Genomic DNA, 21,051 nt, shown 5'->3' on the forward strand with positions numbered 1-21,051 from the left:
TGTTCCAACGGTTGGTTGGAAAGCTTCTATATCTCTGCCTCACTCGGCCGGATATCAGCTATGCAGTTAGTGTTGTTAGCCAGTACATGCACTCCCCTAGAACTTCTCATCTTCTTGCGGCAGAGAATATTAGCATACTTGAAGAGATGCCCGGGTAGAGGTATATTGCTCAAGAACAATAATCACATGAAGGTGGAAGTCTATACAGATGCCGATTGGGCTGGAAGTGTTGATGACAGAAGGTCTACCTCTGGATATTGTGCCCTGGTGGGAGGTAACCTTGTCTCTTGGAGGAGTAAGAAGCAGAGTATTGTTTCTCGCTCCAGTGCTGAAGCAGAATACAGGTCAATGGCTAATGGAGTGGCTGAAATCTTATGGCTGAGGTCACTACTTGAAGAGTTGGGTATTGACTATGAAAAGCCCTTAATGGTGTATTGTGATAATCAGGCAGCTATTAATATAGCCCACAACCCAGTGCAGCATGACAGAACTAAACATATCGAAGTTGATCGACATTTTGTGCGAGAAAGGGTCACATCACAAGAAGTGTGTCTTCCGTACATCACATCTAATATGCAGCTTGCGGATATCCTCACCAAGGTTGTACCAAGGAAGAAGTTAGAGACAGGCCTATCCAAGTTGGGCATGATAGATATCTACTCCCAACTTGAGGGGGAGTGTAGAGAACACTGATGTGGGCCCCACTACAGTGGTCCCCACTGTGTTCGTAGGACAGCAGTGTAGTTATTTGTTTTAGTTGTAGTAGTGTCAATTTGAGTCAGCTTGTTAATTCAATTGTTATTTATTTCAGCTTTTATTTACTTAATTATTATGTAAGTACCAAGGGCAGATTTGTCCTTTCCATTATGTACTAAACATAACCTATAAATATTAAGAGAGTGGCGGCGGCAGATCAGTAAGAATCTGTCCCTCCTTTCAACAACTTGTGTTCTCTTGTTTCTCTTCTATTCTCTCTCCTTTCTCCCTCCTTTTCTTCTGTTTTGCAAACCTAAAACCTATTAGGATTCAAGACTGATTACAGTCTTGATCTTCTACTATATCCTGATAAAGAGTTGTTTACCATTCCCCTTAAAACCTTTGGGTGTACTTGCTTTGTTCAGATTCTTGGTCCTCATCATTCCATCGTAAGGCCTCAAAATGTATCTTCCTTGGTTATGCACAAACTCAAAAGGGATATTGCTGCTATAAACCCACTTCTAGGAAGAGATGTGTCTCTATGGATGTCACCTTCTTTAAGGATGTACCCTATTATCCAAGGGTTTCTCCTCAGGGGGAGAGTAGTGAGGTTGGGATTAACTCATCAAAAGTTCATTTACCTGTTCCATTAAGTGAAGAGGGATGTAATGGGGAGGGTTGTTAGAGGTGCAGGGATGTGAGAATCTATCACAGACAGTGGAGGCAAGTTGATTTTGGTCATCAGCAATCCAGGCAAGCCCCAGTTCTTTCTGTGAATCCAAATCCAGGTACCATAGTTCCTTCTACATATCCAGATCTAGGTACCACAATCCCTTTATCAAATATTACAGATGAGATACCTTCCACTATTGAGCCTTCACCTTCATTAGATGACCTTGACCTCCCTATTGTAGTCCGTAAAGGCAAATGTCGTTGCACCACATCCACAGCTCACTGCATTTCCTAGTTCTTGTTCTATGATCATCTGTCCCCCTCTTACAAGTCCTTTCTTGCACCCATTGATGATATTCCCATTCCCAGAACAGTGCAGGAAGCCTTGTCAATTCCTGAGTGGAAGGATGCAATAAAAGTATAAATGGATGCCCTCATCAGAAACAATACCTAGGAGATAGTTGATTAGCCTAAAGGGAAGAAACCGGTTGGATGTAGATGGGTGTTCACTGTTAAACATAATGTCAATGGTTCCATTGAAAGGTATAAGGCCCAATTAGTTGCAAAGGGATTTACTCAGACATATGGTATTGACTACTTGGAGACTTTTGCACCAGTAGCAAAGATGACCACTATCAGAGTCTCATTTTCTCTTGCAGCCAGTTACTCTTGGCCTTTGTTTCAGATGGGTGTTAAAAAGGCCTTCCTCAACAGAGACTTGTAGGAAGAAGTTTACATGTAGTTACCTCTTGGATTTTATGGTGCAGAGACAGGAAAGAAGGTTTGTCGGTTGAACAAAGCCTTGTATGGACTAAAACAGTCCCCTAGAGCCTGGTTTGATAGATTCAGACAAGCCCTTGAAAAGTTCTTATATGTGTAGGCCCAGTCAGACCACAGTGAGACTAAGTCTCTTAAGCAACTCTTTCATCAAGAGTTTGAGGCGAAAGATCTAGGAGAGCTACAATACTTCTTGGGTATTGAGGTAGCTAGGTCCATTCATGGGATTTTTGTTTCTCAAAGAAAGTATGTCCTTAACTTGTTGGAAGAAACTGGAAAGTTAGGTATTAAGCATGATGACACACCTATTGAACAGAACCACAAGTTCAGTGCAGAGGATGGAAAGCCTCTTGAAGATAAAGTTATGTTCCAACGGTTAGTTGGAAAACTTCTCTATCTTTGTCTCACACGACCAGACATCAATTATGTAGTCATTGTTGTTAGTCAGTATATGCACTCTCTTAGAACTACTCACCTACTTGCAGTTGAGAGGATATTGGCATATTTAAAGAGATGCCCAAGCAGAGGCATTTTATTCAAGAATAATAACCACATGAAGATAGAAGTTTACACATATGCTAATTGGGCTGGGTGTGTTGATGATAGAAGATCAACATCTGGATATTGTGCTTTTGTAGGAGGTAATCTTGTCTCTTGGAGGAGTAAGAAACAAATTGTTGTTTATCGTACCAGTGTTGAAGCTGAATATAGGTCCATGGAAAATAGTGTGGCTGAAATTCTATGCTTGAAATCACTATTTGAGGAGTTGGGTATTGTTTATGAGAAGCCCTTAATACTATACTGTGATAATCAGGCTACCATTAATATAGCCCATAATCCAATACAGCATGACAGAAGTAAGCATATTGAAGTGGACCGACATTTTATCAGAAAAAGGGTTACATCTCAAGAAGTATGTCTTCCGTACATCACCTCCGACACGTAGCTTGCAGATCTTCTCACCAAGGCTGTTTCGAGGAAGAAGCTAGAGGCAGACCTATGCAAGTTGGGAATGACAAATATCTATTCCCAACTTGAGGGGGACTGTAGAGAACACTGATGTGGACCCCACGGGTGTGGTCCCCACTGTGTTTGTATGACAGCAATTAGTTATGATTAGTTTATTTCAGCTTTATCTTATCTTATCTTTTTACGTTGCCATGTAAGCAAATTTTCAATCCTTTTACAATTATGATACTATGAATATAAATTTAGAGTGGGCTGTTTTAACACAACCACTCTCTCTTTTCTCAGAAATCTCTCTCGAGTTCTCCCTCTCCTTCTTTCTTCTCTTCTTCTCTTCTTCTCTTCTTTTAGTTTCTATTCAAAACCTACGACTAGTTGCAATCTTGTATGACTACTTTCTTTAATTTGTAGGCTCGGGCAATATTCAGCTTTTGGGAATAGGTCTCTGTGGCACTGTCCCACACTAAGTTTGCAATTACCATCCATAGGTAGTGGTAACTAATCTGTGGGTGAAGTTTACTAACCAGCCCCACTACTGTGTAATTTTCTTGCACCCACCTCTTATAGGTAGGATCATTCTCCACAGGTTTCCTCTTGCTCCTGGTGATGTAACCCCATTTTCGTTAACTAAACATATGTATCTTTATAGATTGGGACAGACCAAATAATTGGTTCCATCCAATTACACTGGACACTACTCTTAACAAAGTCTCCACAGACCCTCCATGTCCAAATCCAGAATTGTGGGATATTTGGTTCCTCCTCCAGTTTGCTTCATTGACTAAACGAATGTAAACGAAAATCAAATTAGGGCTTTACTAATCAAGAATTGCTAACCCAAAGCAAAAACTACTCTTCAACCACCCAAAACTAGGGTTTCACAAGACCCAATAGGACGGAAGAAGAAGAGAAAGTGCACCCACTACCAAAGGTTCCAGAACATTGTCCAACCTAAATCGATCTTAAAGGAAATCAAAAAACTTCACTTTAGTGCCCAAGCACCAACTTCAAAGTGTCTCTAGAACCCATAACTAAGTTTCTCCAGTTATCTAGGGCTTTTGGGAAAATTCTCCAAAAACTGCCTTGGGCTTCAACTAGGGATGAAAAACTCCAACAACCCTCCCAACTGAGCAACATAAGTTGCTAATTAATCAGCTGATAAGTTCTCCATACACGCTGTGTAGGGACCAAAAAAGAGGAAAATGTCAAAGGTGGGAACTTGCTCTGATACCAAGTTGCAAAACACACTTGTAATAATTCAGAAAATAAAATTAAAATAGAAAGAGAAAGAAAGGATGAAGAGTTTCAGAAGAACCTTTAGGAAGAATATGAAAGAATGAAGAGAAGATAATAGTTTGATCTATCTCCCTTCTCTCATTTGATTTATATATGCTGAAATAAAAACTGTGTAAAGGTACAAGAGTTCATTAGTTGGGTGGCTGACTTAAGCATAAACAAAAAGAATTAAAAACAGGCTCATAAAGAAGGCCCACTACAGCAGAACCAACAGCAGAAATAAAGCTAATTAAAACAAAGAAAACTAAGGCGCATTCGGCCCAGTCTCTCTACACAACTTCCTAACTTGAAAGGAGTTGGATGGTCTCCATACAACGATTTCCCACTCCTTCATAGCTTCCTCATCCGGGTCCAAATTAACAAAGTGACCCACCAAGCTTCTTTTCAACATATTTAGATGTCCAAAAGCACTTCCATTCAAAGTCATGCTAACCTCCATACTCTTTGGTCCAAAGATAAAATGGGAGACCATGAATTGCCACTTAGTTGTTGAAGTTTAGGCTATCTGGAACTGCGTTTACCATTGCCAAACAACGAGTAATCGAAACCTATTTCCCATAAATGAGCACCGATTCTAATCTAGTACAAGTTGAGACCAACTCCTCAGAAGGAGAAAAACCCACCACCCTATTAGAATCAAAAGGCCTTAGGTGCAGTAGATGGGGGTGTGAAGGTTAGCAGACAGCCCTAGTTCCACGTCCCTCCAACTCAAACCTTTACCTTTAGTTTTGTACAAATAAATGCATCCTTCCACTTCCCGAAAGGTCCAGATTAATGGATAACAGAAATGTAGGTCGACCCACCAGACCACACCACTCTGCTTCCTTTTTTTAGCTGCAGAAAGGAATCCAACAGAGGGAGAGAGGCTGAGGGGGTTTCTTTGTAAAACAGGAACAAAACCAGACTCTATAAGAACGACTTCCATCCTCTTTTGTTTGCTTCTTCTGGAATACAGAGGCTACACATTTTATCAGATCCTTCCCATTGACTTAGTGAACAAATTTTCCCCATCTATCTTCATTTAGTTGGAAGCATATTATTCTTCTCCTCTCTACCAGCCTACGAAGTTCAAAGCTTCTTTCCCGGTTCTCTAAGATCGCCTGAAACAGATTCACCGTTCATTAAACCTCCTCCTCCTTCAGGCTTAACCTCGTCCAATCACCTCTACCATGTTCTGTTATCACCAGTTCTCTTAGATGGTTGTTAAACAAAGCTTCTAGTTCAAATGTTTTGGATCCAGTCACTATCAGTCATCGAGAGGTCACCATTACTGATTGCAATAGAAAGGAGACCATGGAAGGAAAACTGTTATCTATCTCATTTAACTTTTCTCAATAAAAGACCCAAAAAGTTGGCATACAACACGAGGACTTCCCAGAAGGTCACCCATCCTAGTACTACTCTCACCCAAGCACGCTTAACTTCGAAGTTCTTTTGTTTTCTTTCTTTCTTTCTGTTTTGAGACATACCCCTTAGAGGCATCTGTGCTTCCAAAGTACTCCTCAGGACATTCTGATTGTGTGTGTGTGTGTGTGTGTGTGTGTGTGTCGCCTCAAGGCACGCCTCCAGGCATATGCCTCAAATGCCTTTTAAAACATTGATTCATATAACTAACAAAGTAAAATCTGTTGGAAACAACATAAAAGACAATAAAGCATTGGGAAATATGTCAGTTCCAATAATACTTCGTTTCAGTACCCATTAAAATGGAAATATTAGGAAATACATTACGTTGACATTTTAAACCATGACTACATCTACAACATGAACAAGATGATCGCAGAAATTGAAGACAAGAAAATATTTACAATCATGAACCAAATTAACCTCATGATAGTCATAGATGGAATAAATATTGCAATGTTTTAAAACATTGAAGCGTGACACGAGGCATTCCACTACGTGGAGGCGTGAAGCGTAGTTCATAACGTAAGAGGCATAAGCCTCCTGAACTCAAGGAGGTGTAAGCCTCCTTAAGAAGGGGGGATGAGGAGGAAAAAACAGGTGGAGGAGGAGGAGGAAGAAGAGGAAGGAGGATCTCATTATTCTTTTATTTTTAATAAAAATATTTTATATTAATAAGAACAAAGATGCATAACACTAGCTGAAAGGGGAGGTCTTTTCTTTCCCCTTATCTTTCCTTCCCTTTTGTTTTCTTTCTCTTCTCATTTTTTTCTTTTCTTTCATTCTTTTTCTTTATCTTCTCTTCCTTTTTTTTTCTGAGAAAAGTTAAACAATATTCATTGATAAGAGAACGAGATACATGAGGAGGTGTACAAAGCAAGGGAAGAACCCCTACAATTTACAAAGAAGGAAGTTTGTCGCTATATAGATGCTCTAAGAGTGCACCACATTTCGCTAAACCATCTGCTGTATGGTTGTATTCCCTAGGGATCCAGACTAACTTAACATTTAGGCATTCCAATGAGTCCCTGGCCTCTTCTAAATAGTGAATTAATCTCCATGGTCCCCCCTTTTGTCTCTTAACCATTTTATTGTATTTGTTGAATCACCTGCAATGGTTAAATTTTGAATTCCCAAATTTTTTATTATTCTGATTCCTGTGAGGGCAGCCATTACTTCAGCCTTTGTGGAATCTGCCACACCAATAGGACCGCTGAAAGTCCAAACGATGTTGCCCCTTTCATCCCTTCTCTTTCTTTTCTTTTCCTTTCCTTTCCTTTCCTTTCTTTTCTTTTTCTTTCTTTTTTTCTTTTTTTTTCTGTCTTTTTGTAAGAGGTGTGCGTTAGGTGCATGAGGCGTGCGCCTCTAACACACCTCATGAAAAAGGTGTATGAGGTGTATGCTTCTTGCACCTGAGGCATACACCTTAGAGGTATCAATGCCTCTGGCATACGCTTCATGCATATGCCCCATGCCTTTTAAAACACTAATTCATTGCATCAAATGAAGTAAATATCTCACAAAACATTTTTTCCACAAAGAAAATAAAATCTTTATCACATTCCTAAAGAACATCAGTTGAAACAAAGATTTCAGCATTACCAAAATCAATACACTTTGGATTTCAGAATAATTACTATTTTATTATATACTCCATTCCACTGACTACCTGTACAACTATTACCCCTAGGCAGTTTAGGAGTTTGTTTTCAACTAGAGAGCATGCAAGATCATTACTTCACACATATTGAAGTTCAGAGGAATTTTGTTTTCCGCATGAAATTGGACAGCAACAATAATAACATTAAAAAAACCGTCCCCATATAGTGAACCTTTTTACCTGATACCAAGCTGCAGATTAAGCATCAGATAATAGCTTCTATGACCTTTAAAAATGGTTTCACCAGACTTCTTTGTTCCTTTTAGTTCACATTTATTTTTTTGAGTCATCTCTGCTTCATTGTTCCTAACCCTCTCGCTAATCAAGACTCCTTGCATGTATTCCCTTTCATATACCAAATTACAGCTGCCTTGCTCCACAGTTTGATCTTCATCAGTGCTAAAGCTGTCCCTTGCCGGAACTTCTGCAAGAGGATCATCAGCACTAGGAGCACCATCTAATGATATGGTCCTATGTGATATCCTTCCAGAACCTCTGAGAAGACCAAAAGAAAGCTTCTCAGAAAGACTGTGTTTCATACCCAGTTTATGATCCCTCAGTTCCCCCAAGTTCACAGGTGAAGTATGAGGTAGCATAGTCTGCATTTTATCATAATATCCTGCAGTACTACGCCACCTCGTTAGAGATGGTAGTTTACTTCCAGCAGGATAGAATGTTCCCGGTCCATCCTTTTGGCCCCTAGTCCATGTTCCAAAGTAATATCCCCCATCAGCAAACCTGTAAAATCCTGACCCATGTCTCAATCCATCCAACCAAAACCCATCAAACAAATCACTCAGAGAGTCCAAGATCTAAATGAGATTTAGATATGGAAACTTCCTAATTATATTAGGAGATGGTTAATCTAATGTACAGATAAGATAAGGATTATCCTTTATCTTAAAGGGATTTCTAATCCATATATGATTTAGGTTAGCAACTCCTAATGGGATTATGAGCTGATCCCTTTAAGTCTATAAAAGGAAGAGGTGGCGGCAGCTTTTAGACATCCATCAGCACTCGTCAGTAGCAAAAACTGAACTGATAGAGTTAACAAAATTACCTGAGGTCAACTGAGGGTGGAGAGGGGTATTCAAACAGGTAAACTATTACTAATTTAAGTTGGGTGGTTACAGTGTTATGAATGCAAGGGGTTTGGTCACATTGCTTCTCATTGTAAGAAGAAGAATGTTTGCACTTATTGTAAGTAGCACAATCACATCATTCCAAATTGTCCAGTTAAGCCATCTAAAGGTGCCCAAAAGAAGAACCAACCACAAGTATATCAAGTGACTGAGGAACAAACAACTGACACCACCTCTACCAAGGCTAATTCTTCTACTAAGGGTGAGCCTTCTACATCTATGGATGAAGAGAAAATTCGGTAACCGGTATCTTCTGCTATTTCCTCTGCATTTTTTGCTATTGACTTGTCTAGTGAGTGTTCTAGTTACTACTCTTCTCTCATATTTGGATCATTGATTCCGAAGCAACTAATCACATGACAAGGGCTTACCCTACCCCCAAATAGCATTTCTATAACCCATCGTAGACATATCATTCAAAGGCCTTCGTAACTCATTTCAAATCTATATTCAGAAGGCCTTTGAATGAGAGGGTGTGGTAGGAGGGTTTGGAGTGGCCGATTCTAAGTGTAGAGAACAGAGAGTGGTTGGAAAAGAGGTTTGATCCGAAAGAGATAAAGGAAGCTGTATTCTCGATGGATAAGACAAAAGCTCCAGGCCCAGATGGCTTTACAATGGCTTTTTATCAAGATTGCTGGGATATCGTGGATAAGGATCTTAGGTTAGTCTTCGAGGAGTTTCACAATAGGGGAATAATTAATCTGGGCCTGAACTCAACTTTCATTGCTTTGGTCCCAAAGAAGAAAGAGGCATCACAAACCTAAGGATTTCAGACCTATCAGTTTGGTGAATAGCTTGTATAAAATAATTGCAAAAGTGTTGTCTCTCAGGATAAAGAAGGTCCTCCCCTCTATTATTGTACCCAACCAAGGAGCCTTTGTAGAGGGAAGACAGATTATTGATCAAATCCTCATTGTAAATGAGAGTCTGGAGAGCTTCAGGAAATCTAAGAAGAAGGGAGTGGAATGCAAATTGGATTTGGAGAAGGCTTATGACCTAGTGGATTGATCTTTTTTAGTGGAGGTGTTGAGAAGCTATGGCTTTGGAGAAAGGTGGTGTAAATGAATTTGGGGCTGTATTAGGACTTGTCACTATTCTATCTTGGTGAATGGAACGGTGGTTGACTTCTTTTCTACTTTGAGAGGTATAAGACAATGAGACTCGCTCTCCTCCTTTCTTTTTACCCTGATTATTGATGTTCTTGGGAGATTGATCCATAGAGCAGACTCGAGGAATCTGATAAAAGGGTGGAGAGTTGGAAGGGAGGAGGTACCACTGACACATCTCCAGTTTGCAAATGACACAATTTTGTTTTGTGAGGGTGGGAATATAAGCTGGATCCGGAATTTGAAATTAGCAATACAACTCTTTGAGCAGATGTCTAACCTTTTAAAATCCCCACTAAGGTCTCCAACTTATTGGAAAAATTAATGAGGAATTTTCTGTGGTAGCCTGGAGAGGAGAAGAGAGATCATAGGATGAGATGGGAGATGGTAATTAGAGGTAAAAATCTTGGAGGCCTTGGGATTGGAAACATCAAGAAAAAGAATATGGCATTGTTGGGAAAATGGTTGTGGAGGTTCACAATGGAAAAGGAAAAATTGTGGACAAAGATCGTGGCTAGCATACATGGGCTGGAAGACAACGAATGGGATTCTAGAATTGTGGCAAGGGCTACAACTGCTTCTTCGTGGAAATTCATTCATGATCTGCTTCCAGTTTTCTCCCCTTGGATCAAGTATGGCGTTAACTCTGGCAATCGAATAAAATTCTGGGAACATCTTTGGGTTGGGGTTTCACTTCTGAAGGACCAGTTTCCCTCCTTATATGCTCTGTCACATTTGAAAAATGAACCTATCTCTTCTTTTTTAGTTCCTTCAGACTCCACTTCTGGTTTTGGGTGGAACCTTGGCCTGCGAAGGGCAATTAGGGATACAGACTTGGATAGCCTCTTACCTCCGTTAGCCATCATTGAGAATATTTTCCTAGATCCTAATAGGGAAGACACCAGAATTTGGATCCCTTCTACCTCTAGAACCTTCTCTTGTGCTTTAATTTTTGAAACCTTAACTTAGTCATCTGCCCTTCCTGATGAACCTATCTCTTCTTTTTTAGTTCCTTCAGACTCCACTTCTGGTTTTGGGTGGAACCTTGGCCTGCGAAGGGCAATTAGGGATACAGACTTGGATAGCCTCTTACCTCCGTTAGCCATCATTGAGAATATTTTCCTAGATCCTAATAGGGAAGACACCAGAATTTGGATCCCTTCTACCTCTAGAACCTTCTCTTGTGCTTTAATTTTTGAAACCTTAACTTAGTCATCTGCCCTTCCTGGTGTGTCCTTCCTGACTAAGGAAATTTGGAGCAAGCCCATTCCTCCTCGGGTTGGATTTTTTTGTTGGGAAATTTTCCTGGAATGAATAAATACAAATGATCTATTTCAGAAAAAGAGACCCAATTTTTGTTTACTTCCTAATAGATGTTCTCTTTGTAAAGATGATGGGGAATCCGGTTACCACCTTATGGTTTCTTGTAAGGTTACATAAAACTGTTTGGGAGTGTGTACTTTCCCTCTTTGGGTGCACTTGGAACCCTCTTGAGAGTGTCCAAAGGTTGTTCTCCCCTTCGTTTGTCAGATGGCCTAAGAAGCAAGGGAAGATGATGTGGAGGAGTATTAGGGCAGCCGTGTGTTGGTCACTGTGGGAGGAAAGAAACTCTCGAATTTTTTTCAGAAAAGGAAAGATCCCTGGAAGATCTATTAGACCTTATACTTTTAAGGGCTGCCCACTAGCTAAAAACTATGGAACTGTTTTTGGACTTTCCTTTAGCTGACCTGTTAAGAAACTGGAAAGAGATTGCAAACTCTACTCTGTGTAAGAGGACTCTTAGTCCCTTGTGGTCCCCTCCTCCCTTTGGATTTATAAAAGTCAACTTTGATGGCAGTAGCCTAAGGAATCCAGGGCCCTCTGGGATTGGGGGAGTTTTCAGGAATGAGGAAGGGATTGTTATTGCTCTGTTGTCAGGCCCTATTGGAGAAGGAGACTCTCTTAGGGCTGAGATCCTTGCAGCTATGGAAGTTCAAAGAGCAAGGGAACTAAATATCAGTTGGCTGATTTTGGAAGGCGATTCAAAGGTGGTGATTAGCTGGTTGAAGAAAGAAGACAGTGGCTTGTGGAGCTACAATAATGAAAAGAAAAAAATTTTATGGCTATGTAGGGGCATTAAGATACAATACAGTTGGGTGAAGAGGACCGCTAATTCTTTTGCAGATGGGTTGACCAATCAAGGGGTGAATAGGGAGTCTATCTTTTGGGCTAATTTTTAATCTCCTTTCATTGTAATTTGCTGATGGGGAGCTAAGACTTTTTATCTCCCCCTTATTTTACCTAAAGCTTCTTAATTTTTCTCTTAATTAATAAAGTTTCTTATCGATAAAAAAAGAAGTAATAGTTTAAGAGCAACACTGAATTAATACTTCACCAAATAAACTGAGATTATGCTGCAGAAATCTCAGAACAATAGGGCTATATCGATCTCTATCCCAAAAAGGAAGGTTTCAGGACTGGATTACAAGATGGGATCAAAACCCTATCAAATCCGAACCAGTCTTCAAAGCAGATTAATGGTTAGTTAAAGGAGGCCAGGTGATACCAACTACAAAGTTTTAGGCTGATTGAATTAGCCGATTTAGAGAAAACAAAGAAAAACTGACCTGTTGGGCGTCTTTTCCAGAAAAAACTATCAGCTTCAGCTGATTAAAACAGTCCTCAAATAACCTTCAACAAGAATTTGATAGTAATCAAAATACTCCTCAAGTAATCCTTTGATCACCCAAGAAGTTAATTGAATCAGCAGCTGGTGAATATGGCCTGCACTGATACCATGTCAATCTTCCAGTTTGTGAGAACACCAAAGATTTCAGGGGCGTCTAACAAAGGAGCCCTTGAAGGGCTAAAGGAGAAAAAAGTAAAGAATTACAATAGAGCCCTTGGAGGGCTGAAAGATAAAAAAGAGACAAAGACTACAGTACAACAGGGACCATAGGACTATAGTATATCAAGTTTCTCCACACTAAGTGGGTGAACTGAATAACTTGTTGCTTTTGCCTAATGGTGGATAAAATAATCAAATAATAAAATATTCAATGGTATAGTTATCAACCCAACATCAGCTTCAGCCATTTTGTAACTCAAATAATCAGTTCATAAAAGATGGAAGAATAAGATAACATAAGTGATTTGCTTCAAAGAAAGAGACCCAAAAGTTGTTTATCTCCACATTGTTGTGTTCTCTGTAAGAGTGATGGTGAGACTGGTTACCACTTACTAATCTCCTGCCAATTTTCTAATCCCCCACTGAATGTGCAAAGCTTGTTCGCTTCTTCCTTCAGCTAGCCAAGGAAAAGTGGTAGGAACATGTGGAGATGCGTAAGGGTGGCTGTTTGCTAGACTATATGGGAAGAAAGAAACTCAAGAATCTTTTCAGACAAAAACAGAAGCCTAGAAAATGTTATAGAAGTGATCTTCATAAGGGTGGTATACTAGATGAAATCTTTGGATATGTTCACAGACTTCACATTGAATGACTTGCTAAGAAAGTGAAAAGAGATTGTGAGTTCAGTTCTGGCTCAGAAGATCCCAAGTCCAATTTGAACTCCTCCCACTAATGGCTTTATCAAACTGAATTTTGATGCTAGTAGTGCTGGAAATCTAGGGCTATCAGGCATTGGGGCAGTACTAAGGAATGAACAAGGGACTGTAATATCTCTTTCTTCAGGCCCAATTGGAGTAGGTGACTCTCAGGGCTAAGATCTTGGTGGCTTTGGAAGGGGTTCAAAGTGCTAAAAAGCCGCATATTAGTAAATTGGTCAAAGAGGATGATTCTGAGGTGGCAGTGGGTTGGTTAGAATGGGCTTTGGAACTTGTTGAGTGGGCTGATTTATGTTGGGCCGATTTATGTTTAGTTTGTTTTCTTTTAAATTAAGAAGTTGTTGGGCCTTGGGCCCATTAGTCTTTTATTTTTAAAAGAATTGTAAGTACTTAGTTGAGTTGCCACCCTACTAGGGGCATCTTTGTAATATCCCATATTTAAGTTAATTATAAATAGAATGAGGGGCTGGCAGCTAGGGTTATGTATCACTATCCTAGTCGACCTTCTTCTCCTTTTCTTCCCTTTCCTCTATCTATTGCTGAAACCCCCCAACTTTCTCCTCTTCCTTTCACAAGAAGCTTGGCTGAATCAGCACATAAGGCTTTCTACTTGGTATCAGAGTAGGTTGAAGGTTCTTGAAGAGATTCACTCCTGCAGCCCTAGATCGGTCGACTGCATGGAGATTTAAGAGGCTGATCGAAGCTCTCAGGTAAGCCCAGTTTTTGGATTTTCTTGATGGATCTGTATGCCCTGTAGCTGGTCTAGGGTTTCTCATTAGAATCAGGAAAAACTGGAGAAAGGGGAGGAGCCCTGATTTTGTTGGACTCTTCAATTTTGACCTAGGTAGTGGCACCCTAATTTTTTAGGGTTCCTCTGGGTTTTTTTGTAAGGGGCGATTCAAGTTCCATGTGGTTTGGAGGCTTCTAGAGAGGGCGGTTGCTTTTTCTCTCTCTTCTCCCATCCCACCGAAAAGGAATCTTTCGTGGGAAGAAAGTTCAGGACACCAAAGGAGTGTTGTTGGTTCCAGAAGGTATTCTGTTTGTTCTTGCTGCATTTTTTGGTTGTTTTCTGTACCTCTTTTGAGACACATGGAGGGCCAGTGGGAGGTGCTGGAGACCCCTTCGGAGCTGGGACCATTACTATAGTTAGGTTGGATGGTACAAACTACTTGGAATGGTCCCAATCTGCAAAGATGGCCATTGGGGCTCGTGGAAAATTGGGGTATATTACTGGTGAAGAGGTGAAACCCGAATCTGGAGTGTTTTGGGGAAGTAAGTCAGCAGTCTATCCCTCTCCCAGTTCCAGTGCCAGTTCCTGTGTCTACTCCTAAGCTTGACCACCACCCGATGTCACCCACCTTGCCACCTCTTTTGCGTTCCATTTCACAACATTACTCACGGCAGAGACTCCATAAGGTGGTTGATTCTATTACAGCAGAACTCACACCACCTCTTGTCGATCCCTTGGAGACTCCAGATTCGGCTGATACGGATTCATGTATTCCTCTTGATCCCACTATTTCAGTTCCCATTGATCCTACTGACACTGTTACAGATAGCCTTGATCTCCCTATTGCTCTTAGAAAAGGGAAGAGAAAGTGCACTGCTCATTGTATCTCACAGTACTTATCCTATAGTGGACTTTCTCCTTCCTACCGTGCTTTTCTCTCTTCTCTTGATACTCTTTTCTCTTGCACTGCTCATTGTATCTCTTGATCCTACTCTTGACCCTTGTTTCAACTGGATGTAAATAATGCTTTCCTAAATGGGGATCTGCAAGAAGAGGTGTATATGGATCTTCCAGCTGGTTTTTATGATAATGTTGAAAAGGGAAAGGTATGCAAGCTGAAGAAGTCACTATATGGCTTTAAGCAATCTACCAGAGCATGGTTTGACAGATTCAGAAAGGCCCTGATTGTTTTTGGCTACACTCGAACTCAATCTGATCACACCTTGTTTGTGAAGCACAGGGGATCTTTGGTGTCAATCCTAATTGTTTATGTGGATGACATTGTTGTCACTGGGAATGATCTGAGTGAGATTGATAGTCTGAAGAGGAACCTGCATAAGGAATTTGAGATTAAGGATCTTGGAGAACTAAGATACTTCTTAGGCATCGAAGCTGCAAGATCGAAACATGGAATTTTTATCTCTCAAAGGAAGTATGTCTTGGACCTTCTCCAAGAGACAGGGAAGCTTGGAACAAAGGCAGCTAGCACCCCCATTGATCAGAACCATAGAATCAGTGCATCAGAAGGTGAACTAGCGAAGGACCTTGGGAGATACCAAAGACTTGTGGGTCGGCTACTATATTTGTGTATGACAAGACCGGAAATCTCCTATGAAGTAAGTGTAGTGAATCAATACATGCATGCTCCACGAGATCAACACTGGAAGGCAATTGACAGGATCCTTGCATATTTGAAGGGACATCCAGGCAAAGGCATATTATTTACTGATCATGGACAACTGAAGCTAGAGACTGTACAGATGCGGATTGGGCAGGATGGCTTGATGACAAAAGATCAACTTCAGAAGTGCGCACCCTAGTAGGGGGTAACCTAGTCTCATGGAAGAGTAAAAAACAAACAGTTGTGGCAAGATCAAGTGCAGAAGCGGAATATAGGGCCATGGCACATGGAGTTTCAGAACTTCTTTGGATCCATTCTCTATTAGAAGAAATCGGTGTATAGGCAGAAGAACCTATGATGCTATACTGCAATAACCAGGCAGCAATCAATATTGCCCATAATCTAGTCCAGCATGACTGAACCAAGCACATTGAAGTAGATAGACATTTTATCAAAGAAAGGTAACTTCTGGAGAAGTTTGTCTTCCATACATTTCTTTTGATCTGTAGCTTGCTGATGTTCTCACAAAAGGTGTTGCGAAGAATAAGCTGGAACATGATCTACGCAAGTTGGGAATATGTGACATCTATTCCCAACTTGAGGGGGAGTGTTGAGTGGGCTGATTTATGTTGGGCCGATTTATGTTTAGTTTGTTTTCTTTTAAATTAAGAAGTTGTTGGGCCTTGGGTCCATTAGTCTTTTATTTTTAAAAGAATTGTAAGTACTTAGTTGAGTTGCCGCCCTAATAAGGGCATCTTTGTAATATCCCATATTTAAGTTAATTATAAATAGAATGAGGGGCTGGCGGCTAGGGTTATGTATCACTATCCTAGTCGACCTTCTTCTTCTTTTCTTCCCTTTCCTCTGTCTATTACTGAAACCCCCAACCTTCTCCTCTTCCTTTCACAAGAAGCTTGGCCGAATTAGCACATAAGGCTTTCTACTGAACTGTTGAAGATTAATCAGTTTTATGATGTTTTTTATGAGTAGATGTTTTATGTTAGTTGTTAGATAGGAGGTGGGGACCACAGTAGTTATGTGAGTCCAAATTTTATTATGTTTTTGTGTCTTATATATGCTGTTTTATGTCTTGCCGCCCTATAAGGGCATAGTTGTCTTTGTACTGCTCTATTATTTTTAATATAAATAATAAGTGAAGGGGGCGGCCACATTATTGCTCTCCTTTCTTTTCAACTTCTCTTCTTCTCCTTATCTCTTCCTTCTTTCTTCAAGAAACTCCTTTTGTTTCATATATATATATATATATATATATATATATATTTTTTTTTTAATTCAGCAAGCTTTCTACTGGAACTACAGCATTGAAAAGAATAAATTTAAATTGCTGACAAAGGACATTGATGTAAAGTGTAGTTGGGTGAAGAGAAGTGCTAATTCTTTTTCCAATGGATTAGCCAAACAAGGGGTGAATAGGGAATCTTTATTCTAGGCTCATTTCTAATTGTATTTTTCATTTCTGTTGGGTGACCTTCAGTCTCTCTTGGGGGAGCTAAGATAGTTTATCTCCCCCTTTATGTACTTAAAGATTAGGCTTTAATGAAAAGTTACTTGTTATTGATACAAAAAAGGCATTTAGTTCAATCACTTAACTGTTATCAAGTGGCCCTTAACTGTAGTTCTTGTATAATTTTGTATATATACTCAAAAGAAACCTTCTACATATTACTCTTAACAATTTTCAGGAACTTAAGGGAGATGTTCAAGATAGATGCTGCAGATTACATGATGTCTATCTGTGGTTGTGATAGCCTGAGGGAGCTTTCTTCTCCTGGAAAGAGTGGCAGTATCTTCTATCTTTCCCAAGATGAAAGATTTTTCATTAAGACTTTAAAAGAATCAGAGCTAAAGGTTCGAATATAAAGCAGTCTTAAATTCTTTCTAGTTTGATTGGGATTTTGTGAAGTTAATATCAATTAATTTGCTGATTGATTGATTATTATTATCAATAAATTCTGTTATTACCTATAAAAAAAATGATGTTTATTTACTAACCTGAACCGTATAAATACTAAAATTATCTTGACAGACATTATGTATGTATCATCATCTTCATCATCCAAGCTTTACCCCAACTATATGGGATCGATTACATGATTCTTGATTTTCCATTCCATTCTGTTTAAGGCCATATGTTGGCCCATAACTCATTTTTACTACTACCCATTATGCATGTATGTCTCTACCCTAGATAATGCTAAAAGTTTACTGTCTGATATGTTTCAGTTTGACTGGTAAAAAGAGCTGGTTGACAACAAACTGGTAAAAAGAGCTGTAAATAAAATAGAGACAACAAGCATAAGATAATAGTGGCTCTCAGTAGAAGTTGGAAGGTTCTTAGAAAAAGTTGGAAGAACTAAGCTAGAGAAAAGAATTAGGAAAAGGGTAAGGATAAAGGTTTCTCTCAAATATCAAGTGGGAGAGCTTGTCCTGGGGGGAGAGGTTGTTGAGTGTTGTTTGGGATGGTGCAGAATTCTGATGTTTTTTTTTTTTTTTTTTTTTGAACTTGTTTTTGTAGGTTCAGTTAGATTTTGGATGGTCCAATGTTGCGGGTTCTTAATCTGTTTGGAGGATTTCATTCTTTCTAGGTTATGATCTCATTGGCTTTTCTGGTTTCATCTTTGGTTTGCTTGTGAAGGTGCTTCTATGGGGTGGTTTTTGTTGGTGTTTTTAAAATTTTCCTATCCTTTTCATCTTTGTATATTATTCTTCTTCTATTGTCATTGGTAATTTTTTCTGTTACTGATAAAATAACATAAAACGAAATATATTATATGTTTTACCTTTATCTTTTACTAATATATTGGAAATATCAACCCAAGGAAACTTTTGTTGAAGGGAGACAAATAATAGATTAGATTTTGGTGGAAAATGAATGCGTTGAAGAGAGAAGAGTCTAGAGGAAAGGTTTTATATGCAAACTGGATCTTGAGAAAGCCTATGGTCTTGTGGATTGGGAGTTTTTGATAGAGGTTTTGAGAATCTATGGATTTGGAAAGAGATGGTGTAAATGGATTAGAGGATGTTTACAATCATATCACTTCTCAATAATTGTAAATGGTGTGGTACATGACTTCGGGGTCTTCACTATGGGGAACCATTGTCTCCATTCCTCTTTACCTTCAGTGATTATGTTATGAATTGGCATTTCTATAATGGATATAATGCAAACGATCAAAGGATATGGAGAGTAGGAAGGAACAGTGAAGTGGTCACTCACCTACAATTTGCAGATGACATTAGAATTTTTGGGGATAGAAACTTTGCAGACTCACTTTCCCATTAACTGTGTTGTTGCACTGTTGGCACTTGTGATTCTGTGCCATGCATTCAGGGACTCGCACCAACTATGGTTCCACATTTTCCTAGTGCAGATTCTGCATTTCTTTATGGATTCACACCTGGGAATCATGCCCAGGATTCACACTTTGTAGAGAAGATGGGCTGAATGGCCCATAGACTGTCATTTCATGTTATGTTATGTTTCTCTCTCTGTTGTGGGCCTGGGCCTTATTCTGGGCCCATACTCTGTAATATTCTGTTTTTTTGTATTTTCCTGCTCACTCAAGGGCCTCTCTGTAATTTGTCAAAGATTAACTTATTAATAAGATGTTTAGAGTGTTAGAGAGGTGTAATGTTTGAACCTCTTACTCTCTAACACTCATTGCCGCCAGCTCTCTCTTCTCTTCCTCTCTTGTTTGTTCATTTTCTGGTTTGCATCTAATCTCAAATAGTTCCATACATCAAGTGGGCTGTTTTTCAACTTGGTATCAGAGCGGGCCATTGCTTGGCGTGTCCCTCATGTGGTTCTAGTTCAGCCAACTACATGAGGAGGTTCTAGGGCTGAAAGTTTACAGTCATCCGCCTGGTTCTTGGAGGTCATTGGAGGGTGCCCAAGTTTCTATACACTTGGAGAAGGGTTCGGTGACCAGGAAGAATCAGAGAGCAAGTTGTTTGGCTTGATTTGAAATCAGAGAAAAGGACTTTCGACGTTATCTCAGAGAACAAGTGTTCGGCCTGGTTTATAGTTCAAACCAGAGACTCTCTTGCTGTAAGTCTTTTCTCAGTCCTTTGCTGAGTTATTTTTTGTTGTTTGGAAGGACTATTAAAGCATTCAAAGCCCACATACATTCGGCCCACTGTTGCTGGACTGTTTTTCTGGGTTGTTTTGGAAGTGCTATTCGGCTGATTATTGGACTGCCAAGCTGCTGAAATTGATCTAAAACTAAGTGGCACTAGTCTCATCTTCATCCCAGCCTCTTCTTGGACCTATACTGAACACCTTGAAGTGATTTCTTCTAGTTAACAGTAGGCTGTTAACTACTGCACACTGAGTGTTCGACAAAAGGTCTCTTAAGGACTGTGGCCCTGTTTTCTTCTCTTTGGGACAACGGCTGTTGAGAACCTGAAATACCTTGTGATTGGAGGTTTGTTGGGTGTCCTTTAAAGGGTGAAACAGTAAAGAAAAAACTACCACCGAACTGGACTGTCACAGTTATCAAGTCTGAACTGATTTTGTAAGCTAGTTGTTGTTGCCTATTCAGCTCAAACTAAACTCATCAAGACCCCAGTACCTTGAGAAACCTATTAAAATCCTAATTGGAGCCTTTACATGATGGATTTCCCAAGCCTTGAAAACAAGAATGCTACTGAATATGGACAGATTTTGGGAACCCCAACTGATTCTATGCTGGCTGTAACTACAGTTAAGCTTGATGGGACCAACTACTTGGCTTGGTCACAATCAGTGAAAATCCACATTTGTAGCAAAGGAAAATGGGGTTTTATTTCTGGGAGCAAGAAAGCTCCTCTAGAGGATGATCCATCTTATGAGAGATGGGTACAAGAAAACTACACAGTGATTGGGTGGCTTGTGAACTCAATGCAGCCACAGATTAGTCAGCATTATCTGTGGATGAACTCGGCTAAAGAAATCTGGGATAGTGTTGCAGAAACTTACTCCCAGAAGTTGAATGTTGCCAGAGCTTACAAACTGAGAAGTGATGTGAAGAATCTAAGACAGGGGGAGAAGTCACTTGCAGCATACTTCTCAACCCTAAAATCTATATGGCAAGAGATTGATTTGATAGAGGCCGTGACATGGGATACTCCTAAGGATGCTGAAACATATAGGAAATTGGTGGAAAGGAATAGGGTCTTTGAGTTCTTGACAGGGCTGAATTCTGAATATGACATTACAAAGCAAAACATCTTGTCCAAGGAAGATGTTTCATTGTCTCAAGCATATACTTTGGTCAGCAGCGAAGAAAGTAGGAGGCAAGTGCAGGTTCAAGGGGTCAGTATCAATGATCATTTTGCAAACATGGGAATCAAACCCAAAGGGGTTACAGGAGCTCCCAGTGGCACAGGAAAGAAGGAGGTGGTGTGTGAATATTGCAAGAAGCCGAAACACACTA

General features: G+C 39.9%; 1 protein-coding gene across 4 annotated transcripts in view; it reads left to right on the forward strand.

The window, feature by feature from the left end:
* LOC148852063 (phosphatidylinositol 4-phosphate 5-kinase 7-like) overlaps positions 1–21,051 on the forward strand; it is a 119,317-nt gene that overhangs the window by 37,441 nt on the left and 60,825 nt on the right. For all 4 annotated transcript variants that reach the window (XM_088943435.1, XM_088943437.1, XM_088943436.1 and 1 more), the window contains exon 5: positions 17,320–17,485. In XM_088943435.1, the coding sequence (XP_088799561.1) occupies positions 17,320–17,485 (166 nt within the window). The remainder of the gene's footprint in view (positions 1–17,319; positions 17,486–21,051) is intronic.

This window comes from Nelumbo lutea, chromosome 5, assembly GCF_056320005.1.
Source record: "Nelumbo lutea isolate HS-2025 chromosome 5, American lotus-T2T, whole genome shotgun sequence".
In the NCBI taxonomy this organism is placed as follows: domain Eukaryota; kingdom Viridiplantae; phylum Streptophyta; class Magnoliopsida; order Proteales; family Nelumbonaceae; genus Nelumbo; species Nelumbo lutea.